The 12,658-nt window shown below is 40.5% G+C and overlaps 1 protein-coding gene across 1 annotated transcript in view; it reads right to left on the bottom strand.

Annotated features, from left to right (window-relative positions):
* The window catches only part of PRKCH (protein kinase C eta), a 212,981-nt gene that overhangs the window by 98,134 nt on the left and 102,189 nt on the right, over positions 1 to 12,658 (bottom strand). Inside the window, exon 3 of the mRNA XM_001498126.7 lies at positions 1,180 to 1,330. Within this exon, the coding sequence (XP_001498176.1) occupies positions 1,180 to 1,330 (151 nt within the window). The remainder of the gene's footprint in view (positions 1 to 1,179; positions 1,331 to 12,658) is intronic.

Genomic DNA, 12,658 nt, shown 5'->3' with positions numbered 1-12,658 from the left:
AAGCAGAACGGTGTGACATGAAATAAATGGCAACGGATAGTGACCCTTCAGGTCAAGCAAACCACAGGGAGAGGTGGGACCACAAGCAGCTAGAGAGTGCAGACTGGTGCAAAGAAGGAAAATGGGCTCAAAGACGTCATGGCATCTGAGTTTTTCAATAGAAAATGCAATAGGAACTTTTTCCTAAGACTGTAGTTGTTATGGCACATTTGTAGACTTCATATCAGCAGCCAGTTTGGGGCCTTTGATTTAGAGAAGATTCTATTCTTGATTAAAGATGCCAGAATCAGTAACTAACCCTGGATTCTGACTGCTAACAGGCATAAAATCCAAAATCATCACAAAATACAAAGTAATTGATCAATATTCAGAAATTACTCTGAACCAAGTTCTTCTGCCTGCATTAAACAAAATGCTAAAGTCTGCAACAAAAACATAGATCTCCTTTCAGGCTGCAGACACTAAACTGTGTTTTCTCCTTCTGAGATGGCTGTGTATGTGTGTATGTTCCTCTGTGCATGAGGGGTATTTCTTCTTCTCTTTCCAAATAAACGTGTTTAATGTTGCCTCTCATTGAAGATAACTATTACCTAAACTTATTTTACATTATCGATTCGCCACTGAGACTTAAGCTTGAGTCACACGTATAGTAAGATATTGCCCCAATTCATCTAGAATTTCTTGACTGTTAATTATCTTAATTCCTAAATGCCAGGGCTTATAGTATATGATCACTGAGAGCTATTACCTTCGGCTACATACATAAGGCCGAAGACCACTGTGTGCTGAATTACAACAGTTAATTTCCATAACTCATCGTGGGATTCATGTCTTCTTAATGCAATACTGTTGATATTTCTTTCTTCCTTAGGAGCAGATTATTCATCAATTAACCTCTCTCTCTGAGTAGTGGTTTTTGACCAGTTCATGATTCCTTTAGCACCCTTACCAAAATGTTTGGGAAAAGAAATAACATCTAAAACTTGGATCTGCAAATTCTTTAGATTTTCTTTTATTAGGGATTTAAATTGCTGGGTCAACAAGTTAAAAATAAGAGCCAAAAATCGCATCCTAAAACAATTCTTAATAATCCTGCTTTCTCCTGAAATCACACCTAACCGGAGGAAGCCTCCCTTAGAAAGACGCTCTGAGGAGGAGAGAAGCTGGAGGAGCTCTCACCAGATGAACTCCCTGCAGTGAGAGCAGTAGGTGGGCTGCCGCAGGTACGTGGCCATAAACTTGTGTCCGTTGATCTGGTGGACTCGCCTTCGCATAGCCCTTTGGCGCTTCCTGGTAAAATGCTTGAAGATTCGGTCTCTCTGGAGAGTAGCTGTATATCAAAAAAGGGAAAAAAGAACAATGTGTAATGAATCTATCTGCACCTAGTGTATGAGAAAGTTTGATAGTCCAAATACTCCCCAAATTATTTTTTCTTGCTTCAAGATGCAAAACACCCCAGAAAAATCATGATGCTTTCCTGGTAACCTCAGGACTCGTAATGTTAGGGTTAGACCTAGGTGAACCCTGAGCTTCCCACTGTCTGGTTATAACTGGCTATCTTGGGCCAGTGTCCCCAGCACAGAGCATGGGTTTTGCAGGGTTCTGATGCTCAGGTTTGTGACATTAGCACGGCCTCCTAGTCCCTGTCCAGCTGTCCAGGACCTCAGGTCTGTCCATTGGCTATACCTACTGGCCAGTGAAACAGAGTTCCTCATTATTTCCCTTTCTTTCTGGCATCCTCACAAACTGAATGAGGGAACTGCCCCCACACAGCCAGAGAGAGTGCTGCCCCAAAGCATCAGTCTCAGCACCACCTCTGCTAACCTGGAATAGGTAGAAATTAACCTGGAATTGGTGCAAAGTGCCTTTTCTAACCTCACCTTTTTAAAATAGTGGCTCCTAATCTGAAGACTCTGAAAACTGTGCACCATCTAAAGATAATAAATAATGTTTTCCACAGAATTATACTAGAACTTTTCCAATGTATGCACCGTCTTGTGATTAATAAAGATTAACTCTTTAATAATGCTTTTAAATTAATCATGTATGCAAAAGAAATTTAAGGAATCATATAAGAATAATTTGCCAATAAATTTTAAAATCTGGAAGAATTCCATGAAAATGTAAATGACCAAAATTAATTGAAGAAGAGCTACATGAACCAAACAGATGAAATTTTTGGAAGAAATCCATAAAGTTTTCTAAGGATTATCTCTCAAAAACCATCAGACTCAGATGGTTTCATGGGTGAATTATTTTAAGCCTTCAAGGACAAGATAATGTTAGTGTTTAAGCCTGGTCCAAAATAGAAAAAGAAGAAAAGTGTTCATTTCTTAAAGGAAATTAAGGGATATAATCCTAGGACTAAAAGATATAACTGATATATCCTAAGATATAAGAGAAAAAAGAAATCAGAGGTTAGTTATCATTTTATGTCATGACCTCTGAGACAGTCTAGGAGGCCTATGGGTCACTTCTCAGAATAAAGTTTTATAATCCAGAAAAATACAATATGTAAGATTACAAAGGAAATCAGGTATGAAAATATGTTTGAAGTGAGATAGAATAAGATATGTGCTTCTTCTATAAATTAATTAAATACTTAGTGGTAGGCCTAGTCCTTATAATAATTTTGAAGTAGTGATGATGTTAAGTTGCATTTTCAAAATGTCTGTGAAAACCGTAACATGACATGAAAACGTCTGTGATTTCTATTGTGACAACATCATAAGTACTGCTAATACTACTGTGGTTTGTTTGTAAATGGAAAAACAATGCTACATTCATATTATAAGTTAATGAAAATAAAGATGGAAAATTTTTTCTCCCATCAAATTTCTGGACCATCTAAATTCTAATTATGGACCTCAGGAAAAGTACCCCGCTGCTTATATATCAAGCTCACTCATAAATATTGATGTAGGGGTCTTCATTACTGAAGTTTGTGTAGTTACAAAGTGAATAAGAAAGCAATATTAGAAAATATTAGTGAATATTTTCCTGTTATGGGGACTTTGCTTTCCTATTCCTTTCCACTTAGTCCCCAACACAAATATTTCTTTCTACTTAATATCAGCATTTTTCCCCGCCCATGACATTGGCTTCTCAGTTTCTTTGATGTGGTAATGTATACACTGAACGTCTTAATATGCAATATAAATTAACTGAAAATCTGGTTAAGGTTGAAGAATTTCCATGCAGTCTATGGAAAGTGACATTTGAAACAGCTAGATTCACACCCAAAGCCAATGGCAGATAAGGCTCTGGCACAGTTAGATCAGTTAACAACTGAACAAAAGAAATTTGATAAAATGATGTGACTGTCATTTTAAGATAGAATAATTTGAGTATCAACATATTACGCTCCTGAGAAAATGATGACACCTCAAACACTTGTTAAAAATATCCTATTTAAAACAGTACTATAAAAATGAAAAAATAAAATAGGTAGCATTCTGCTACAGCAAAATTCTCTGAAAATCATTTTCTTCTAAAAGTTAGTGTCTAGAGCAAGGGAACAAAATTTGTTTAATATAATAAAGATTTTCATAATTCTAGTTTCCTTTTTCAAACTCCTTCTTCCATTTTTTAACTATTAACAAAATTTAGTCCTCATTTTGAAGGATTCATTTTATATGGACTTTTCCCAGTAGCGATTATACGCAGACAATCAGGAACTTCCACACTATCCAGCATTATCCTAAAAGAAAAGCCCAGTGTGACCAAGTGGGAATTTTCCCTGAAGCGTAACAAAGGGTATATTATTAGAAAATCTATTATTGTGTCTTATTCTATTAATAGGTAAAAGGAAATAAGTATGATCATTTCAATAGATGTTGAAAAGGCGCTTGATGAAATTTAACTAGGAATCCATTAAAAAACCTTTTGAAAAGTAAGGTTAGAAGACTGTCTCTTTAATATGACTAAAACGTACGTTCACACGTCAAAGGCACCAAGCTGAATGGTAGGTTAAAAAAAAATTCCCATGAAAGTCAAGAACAAATAAGACCAATTATCACCATTATTACTCAATACACTCTGAAAGTACTCGCCAAAACTGTTAGAAATGAAAACAAAATAAAAGACAAAACTATTGGAAAAAAGAGGCAAAGATACCATTATTTGGAGTTGTTTGATACATGAGTAGCAAACTCAGGAGAATTCAGCCAAATTTATTAATGACAGAGCTCAGTAAGATGGACAGTAATAAACCATTAAAAATCAACACATCTTTAGTATATCAAGAGAATCAATTAGAATATATAATAAAAAAATATTCTACTCATACAGCTACAAAAACTAAATTATGTAGGAATAATTTATGAGAAGAAGTGAAGATTTATATAAAGAAAACTATAAAACCCAACTGAATAATATGAAAAGATGTAAAAATGAAGTACTTAGATATGAAGACTCAATAGTATAATGTTGTCAATTCTTTCTAAACTAATCTCTAAATTCAACAAAAAACCAAGCAACACTGCCAAAGGATGTTTTAAACTTGACAACTTTTTTCAAAGTTTATTTGATACCAAAAATATTTAAAAACTGTCCAAAAATTTCAATGGCAGAGGACTTGCTCTACATGTTAAAACATATGCTAAAGTCACAATAATTGAAAGAGTGCCCTACCACTTCAAGAAGAGTCCAAAAGTAGAAATCAGTTTAGCTGAAAGAGAATATGGTTCAAATCATGGGGAAAAGATGGACTATTCAATAAATGGTGTTCAAACAACTAGATAGCTTTTTGGAAAATATCTTTATCTCACTCCTTCCACCAAAATAATCTCAGATAAATGTTAAGGAGGAAATTATAAAAGATAAGAAAACAAAGAAAAAATATAGTCCTGATATGGGATAAGGATAAGAAAACTCTAAAACCATAAAACATTCACAGATTTGCAACTTCGGAAATTTAAAGTTCTATTTGGCAAAAGACACAAAACAAAGTTGAAAGAAACAACTGGGGAGAAAAGGATTTGCAACATGACAAAGGGTTACTATTTACAATACGTGGAATCAATAAGAAAAAAGGACGAATAGTCTAGTAAAAATGGGGCAGAGGACATGAATAGGCAACTCAAAAAACTAAAGTCTGCAGACAGACAATAAACATGCCAAGATGTCCAATCCTATCCAAGATGGTCACACAGGAGCCAGGAGGTAAATGACATTTCACTTCTGAAATGGGCAAACACTTATCAGGATTGCTAACATGCCCGTTCTTACAAGGGTGTGGGGCAACAGGCACCTCCATCCTCTGCTGGTAGAAGAATAAACTGGGCTCCAGTCCGGACCCCGCTGCCTCTAGTGGTGTTTATCCTGCTAAGGCTTGGTGTTCCCATCAGTAAACCAGGCAGTGCTTTCCTCATGGGATTTTTCCAAGGACTGAATGAGGAAATGCATTCAAAGTATTATCACAGAGCTAGCCACATGGTATCATTTGACAACTAGCTATTTCAAGAATTTTTTTTGTGAGGAAGATTGTTGCTGAGCTAACATCTGTGCCAATCTTCCTCTATTTTACGTGGGATGCCGCCACATCACGGCTTGACGAGCAGTGCTAGGTCAGCGCCTGCGATCTGAACCCGTGAACCCAGGGCTGCCAAAGCCGAGCACGTGAACCCAACCGCTAGGCCACCAGGCTGGCCCCTCAAGAGTACTTTTTTTTTGGAGACCAATTTGATAATACCTGTCAAAGTTTTAAATATGCATTTCCTTTCATACAGCAAATCAACTTGTAGGATTTTTTTTCTATAAAAAATACCACAAAGCAAGAATGGAGATTCCTCAAAAAACTAAAAATAGAACTACCATACGATCCAGCCATCCCACTACTGGGTATTTATCCAAAGAGCCTGAAGTCAGCAATCCCAAAAGTCCTGTGCACCCCAATGTTTATTGCAGCACTGTTTACAATAGCCAAGACGTGGAAGCAACCTAAGTGCCCATCAACAGACGAATGGATAAAGAAGATGTGGAATACTCCTCAGCTGCAAAACAGAACAAAATCATTCCATTTGCAATAACATGGATGGACCTTGAGAGAATTATGTTAAGTGAAATAAGCCAGCGAGAGAAAGATAATCTGTGTATGACTCCACTCATATGAGGAATTTAAAATTATGGACTAAGAACAGTTTAGTGGATACCAGGGGAAAGGTGGGGTGGGGGGTGGGCACAAAGGCTGAAGTGGTGCACCTACAACATGACTGACAAACATTAATGTACAATTGAAATTTCACAAGATTGTAACCTATCAATAACTCAATAAAAAAAAAATACCACAAAGCAAGAACATATGCTATATAGATATCAGTTGCTACATTCTTTTTTTTTTTTTTGAGGAAGATTAGCCCTGAGCTAACATCTGCTGCCCATCCTCCTCTTTTTGCTGAGGAAGACTGGCCCTGAGCTGACATCCGTGCCCATCTTCCTCTACTTTATATGTGGGATGCCTGGCTTGCCAAGTGGTGCATGTCCACACCCGGGACCTGAACCGGTGAACCCCGGGCCACCGAAGAGGAACATGCGCGCTTAACTGCTGTGCCACCAGGCTGGCCCCATCTACATTCTTTTTAACAGTAAAAATTAGGGTCTACATCAGAAATTTCAAAGAATGAAATGCAGAAATAGCCAAGATGAATTTGGTTAAGATTTTAATGCCTTCAGAGGCTCTAGCACCGTTAAAGTTGTACCTCCTATAGTTTTCCTTTTGGGGTATGTATGTTAAACCTTTGGCAAGCAGCCTAATTACTTTCTTTTGTCGGTTTCCCATCTGTCTAAAGAAGATAAAATATCCCCCTGTCCTCAGCCCCGCAAGCCCTGTGGGGATAGTATCATAATCAATATTCCTGAGAAGTTCCTATAATTTTGAATATGGGTCACATGAGAACAGAAGTCACTCTACTGTATGCTCTCTTCCTCAATACTTTAGAAGTCATTTAGTAACCACAAAATGAACAATTTTAATGCTCCTTTGCTGGCAGATGATAAAAATTTAGCCTAATGGTATCACCCTATATCTAGCCTATGTTATCACCAACCTGAGACCCAGCTGAACACTGGCCAATGCAAACTAGTATTGAATTACTAAACACTGATCACATCTACATGCAAATTAAATTCTCCCTGGGGGTCTAATTACCAAGAATTTACTTATTTAATCTCTTAATCCTATGAAGATTTTTAAAAGGTCAGCTCACTTGCATTTTTAATATTTCACGAATTGAATCCTTTTTCCCCCTCAACAGCTATTACCATAGCAATATCATGACCTACGAATTTTTTTTCTTCTTTAAAGATTTTATTATTTCCTTTTTCTCCCCAAAGCCCCCTGGTACATAGTTGTATATTCTTCGTTGTGGGTTCTTCTAGTTGTGGCATGTGGGACGCTGCCTCAGCGTGGCCTGATGAGCAGTGCCATGTCCGCGCCCAGGATTCGAACCAACGAAACACTGGGCTGCCTGCAGCGGAGCGCGCGAACTTAACCACTCGGCCACAGGGCCAGCCCCCATGACCTACGAATTTTCTAGGTGATTGCTTACAGCCTGTAGACCTTAGGGGGAACCTGCTTGTAGCTGTCCACCTTGTTGGTCATCCCTTAATGCCTTCACCCCTCCTGGAATGCCCCTCCCCGCTTTTCCCCAACTAGTTAATTTAGACTTATCCTGTCTGCCTCAGAGCCTAAGTGGCCTCCCCCAAATCCTAAATTGAGGTGAAATGCCCCTCCCCTCTGTTCCCACAGCAACCTGGGAGGCACCTCAACCTCTTCCCTTATCCCTCAACAGTGGGGGCTGTCTCTTCTTCACCCCTCTATCCCAGCTGCCTCAGAAGAACCTCCTATGGGTCATTTTAACAAAACTTCATTCTTCTCTCTTCTGTATTCTTTTGCACATGTGCCTCTTTTTGTTTAAACAGCAAACACACACACTCATGCACACTTGCACACACGCCTTGGAATTTGCCAGACATTTGGTCATTTAAGAAAACAGGAGCCCCCCGGCTTCCAATCCCTATCACCGTTCTCTTGATGGAGGCCATGACCAGGAAGAAAGAGCTCTCAGGCTGCACCATGTTCCCCTGGGCACAGACTCCACCCCCACTTCCCAAGCAGTGCACAGGGAGCTTCCTCTCTGTTTGCACAGCCTCCTGTTGACTTAGGACTTAGTTAAAAGGACTACAAAAGACAATTTAATCTTGGTGTGCCTTCAACCAGCCGGGGCTTTGAGAACTCTTTCAGATCACACGTTGGTTGAACATGTCAGGCAACCCTAACGTGTTTTACAGCCAAAACTTGCATCGCAACCTCCGTTTTGCTCCTGAGGAGCTCAATGCCTCAAGTCGGTAGGCAGCTGGCTCAGGGCCCCAGCAGGGAAACCACATTCCAGTCTCCAGAGGTGGGCAGGCCCCAAGCCCTGATGCGTCTGACGGGAGTCGGTTTTGACAAGCTATCTCATTGGCAGGGTGGAGAATTATTATGTCATATATAATGGAAATTAACTATTTTGAAATAAAATTCTATTTCATAAAATCTGATCGTCATCCCACACACTCTTTTTGAGAACTTCAGAAGGCATAAGCGACTAGGAGCCACCAAACCACCCCAGGGAAGTTTTCATTGCAAAAAGTTGTAATGGACTGAAACTTGTCAGCTAATGTGAGCCTCTGTGTGGGAGGAGGGTCTCTCTGAAGTCTCTGTATAACTGGCTTAACTTTATCTTAAAAATTGCTAATACTTCATCCTCTTTAGTCTTTCCATCTACCTACCTAAATTGAAGGTTTTATATTTCAGTACCAGAAATCTGCATTTGAAAGTACTTCTGAAACATGCTGACGTGAGCCAAAAGCATGGATCATGGCTCCTCATTTTCAAATGACTGTAAGCAAATGAAATCAGAGAGAAAGTCTACGGCCTAGCACATTTTAACTCCAGAATTACTGATATATGCAGAAAGGAAATAACTTTGATTCTCTGTAACATACGATTTAACTTTGTTAAGCTGAATTTGCTTAACACAGAGGCACTGCTGCTTCCTGAGGTCTGTGCTTGTCTTAAGGGCCCCTGAGGAGGAGCCTGTGGGCCTTTTGACGGAACAGGCCGGAGAGGAACGTGTGGTGGTTGAGGGCGCAGGATCCGGAGCCCAGGCATGAATCCTGCTTCTCCCCCTTATAAGGTGGAGGACATTGGGCAAATTGTTTAATCTCCTATGCCTCAGTGTCCTCATTTGTAGAACGTGAAGGGCCAGAGAACCTTCCTCAAAGGGCCATTCTGATGACTCGCTGAATTAATAAGTGTAACATAATTAGAAAAGTACCTGGCAGGTAGCAACTAAGTGTTACCTATCACAACTGTTGCCAAAACCCTTACTTCAAACTACCATAGCCTTCAAGGAATAGAAAGGATTTTTAATCCAATCGCCTAATTGCCTAAAAGAGGAATCAACACCTAGCAAAGCACTGCCTCGAGAAGTTAAACAAGGTGCCCCAAGTTCATCTAGCTAGCCAGAGTCAGAACTCCCACCAGAATCCTCCACTCCTGACTTTATCCCAGGGCTTTATGGGTAACACCACACTGCATGGTGTCCTTTATTAACATTGGGTCTCCTGGAATCCCTGGAAAGTAATAAATTTTCTGGTGAGGAAACAGAAACTAACAGGAAGGTCAAGCGAGGTCAAGCGGCCGATGATAGAAGTGGGGACGCCAGACTCTGTCTCCCATTGTTGAACTACTGAGTAATGTTATCAAATGTCTTTTTTCTTCTTCCTGAGATATTGGGTTTATCATTTGTGCACATGGGAGGGAACAACTGCGAGAAAAACAAACAGGAAAATCTTAGAAGTTAACCTAAAGTTACTAGTCAAGAAAGAACCAGAAAGTATTACATTGTTTATATCTCCAAAATACATCCCTGAAAGGTAATAAGGTAGTGAGAGAATTTTGCTTACTATCATCAAACACACTGAATAAGCAGCCGTCTGATCACAGAACTGTGTGCATAAAGCATGATGCATAAAAATTTAAACTTAGATGATCCCTGTCTGAGACGATAATGATATAAACAGAGAAAGATTAGGACATGTGTTAAGCGAATACATAACCTGAGTCGCTACAACAAGCACACACCACCAGTGGGTGAGAGCATTTAGCGGGGCTTGAGTGAAGAGAGAATCATAGGAGTTGCATATCTAGCCCTCTGATTAATTAAGGAAGACTTCATAAATGGGCTGAGATCAGCAGTTGTCTGGAAAAGAGGAAGGAGGCCTTGGTGAACCAGGATGGGGAGAGGGTTCCTGGAATCTGTGCCAGCACCAGTGACAACGGCTGCAACAAAGAGTGTTGGTATTTTAAAATGGCAAGCAAAAGCCCCCCAAATGGCACAACGTGGTATAGAATCTTCTCTGTTTTTTAAAAATAGCTCAACCATATGACTCATGGTTATTTCCAAATTCAGACAGAGTGATTAGACTCAACGTATTACGAGCCCTGACTCTACAGGAACTATCCACAGGTGTTTCTCAGGGATTTGGCTCCCTGTGAGGAAGCTCAGCCTACATAAACACCTACAGTCATGAAAACTCATGGGGATGGCTATCATAGGCAAGTGGAGGAAACAAAAATAATTCATTACTAGATTGACTCTCTTGAGTAGGACTCACAGTTCATAGCACCCGTAAAAGCTGAGCCCATCCTCATCCGTCACTCCAGCCTCCTCTGTCAGCAAAAAGGTGATCAGAACAGAGCTCCTGTATGTGGCTGAAATTCCATCAAGAGCCACAGGAAAGGCCTCTCAAGCCATTGTTACAAGAAGACAGCCCTGACTCCCATGGTCCCCTAACCTCCTTCACCTCTAGTATCTACGAGTACTGCCCAAAGTACAACTCTCCCTTTCTCAGTCCTTGAAGAAAGGGACCTTGGCTCCAACATCATCTGATTCCTCTCGCTCTACAATCTCTCCTCCTTAGTTTCCTTCACCAGCTCTTCTCTTTCAGTCAATTTTAAACACGTGTGTGTCCCAAGGCTCTTTGTACACCATTCTTCTGGTCCTCTCCTTAGAGACCTCATATGTTCTCTTGACTTCTAACAATTGCCTGTGTATTGAGGACTCCCAAATCTGCAGCTCTAGCTCTGGCTTCTAACCACTAAACTTATTTCTAAGCAGCTTCTCAGCATCTCTCCAAGATATCCCCAAAGTACCGAAAACTTGACACTTGTAGGCTGAATCTTCTTCTCACCTATCCAACCCATTCTTCCTCCTAGATAATAGTACCACTATCCTTAGAGTCATCCAGAAACAAACTTAGAGATGCCTTCAGATAGCTCTTCTCCACCTACAACCAATCAACTGTCAAGTTCTACAAAACCTACTATGATCTTCCCTCCCTCCCATGCTCATTGGGTATAGTTCATGCCTTCCTCTTCCTCTCATCTGGACTATGCAATAGTTCCTAACTAGCCTCCCTGCGTAAGTTTGCTCCCCTCTGCAATCCATCCAGTTATGCTTGTGAAATATGGGGTGGATCACGTCACACCCTGTAGTGAGATGGCTCCCCTGCTACAGTCTACGAGAACGTCCTGTATGGAAGTTAGGCTTACTATAGTTGTCTTATTTGAACCATAGTAAGGCAATGGGAGTGGGTTTTCCCCAAAGGGTGGTGTTCCCACTATCCAACATCAGAGAGAAAGTCAAGTCCTCAGCAAAATGACTTTCAGGGGAGCTTTAGTCGGATGAGAGACTAGTCTTTCTCCCTCTCCTTTGAGGCCCCAGGAATGGGGCATCCACAAGGCTCTGCATAGGAACACTGAGGTGGACCAGGAGTAAGGCCAGCAGTGATGGCACACAGAAAATGTGTTAACCATCCCTTGTAAGAGAGACCATCTGGTGCATATTATTCTGCGTACATTTCAGTTTCTGGCATTAACCTTTGTTTACACTGTCCAGCCAGGCCTGCGCTCTGCTTCAGAGAGTGCATTAAAGGGGAGCAGCCAGCCTCTGGGGCTACTATGGTAGACAGACGGACCTAGTGAAAAGTGAGAATCCCCAGAGGAAGGTGACTCCTGGGGAATAAGATCTAGGGATACAAGGTCTAGCCACATCTCCCAGGTGGCAGGTCTCCCTGTTGACAACGTTAGAGGACCAGGGTGCCTTTTATTAAGAAGCCAGCAGATCTTATACTCTTCTACGAAGTCTGTTCAGTAGACAACAATGCCAACCTCCCTGATCCAACACCCTTGGCTCTCAGGAACCCATCCCATACCCTCTTCCCTTTCATTCTGCCATGTGACTGGACTCCTTCAGGGATCTCAAGGAGTTGCTAGAACATCTTCAAGGGTGAGGAAATTGGGATATTTATCCTCCAGCTCCCATCCATCATTGGTTGATGGCTGCTTCAGGGGAAAGAGGCATTAATTCTCCAGCATTTCCAGCCTTCCTGTGTGGGCTGAGAAGAAATATGGGCAGGACATCCATAGCATCTGCCACAGAATGAATTTATACTTACCCTGGTCCTGATTTCTTAGTTATATTTTGCTGCCATATATACTTCTAACAAGCTGCTTCAAACTCTTTGTAAAATGAGGTGAAGTATAATTAGAAAATCCCTACAATAATCATCTTCAACTATTATTGTGCCTACTCCTTTCTGCACACATAATTTA

This window comes from Equus caballus, chromosome 24 (genome assembly GCF_041296265.1).
Source record: "Equus caballus isolate H_3958 breed thoroughbred chromosome 24, TB-T2T, whole genome shotgun sequence".
Lineage (NCBI taxonomy): Eukaryota > Metazoa > Chordata > Mammalia > Perissodactyla > Equidae > Equus > Equus caballus.
The sequence above is the reverse complement of the archived record's forward strand: the minus strand, read 5'-3'. Positions and strand labels throughout refer to the sequence as shown.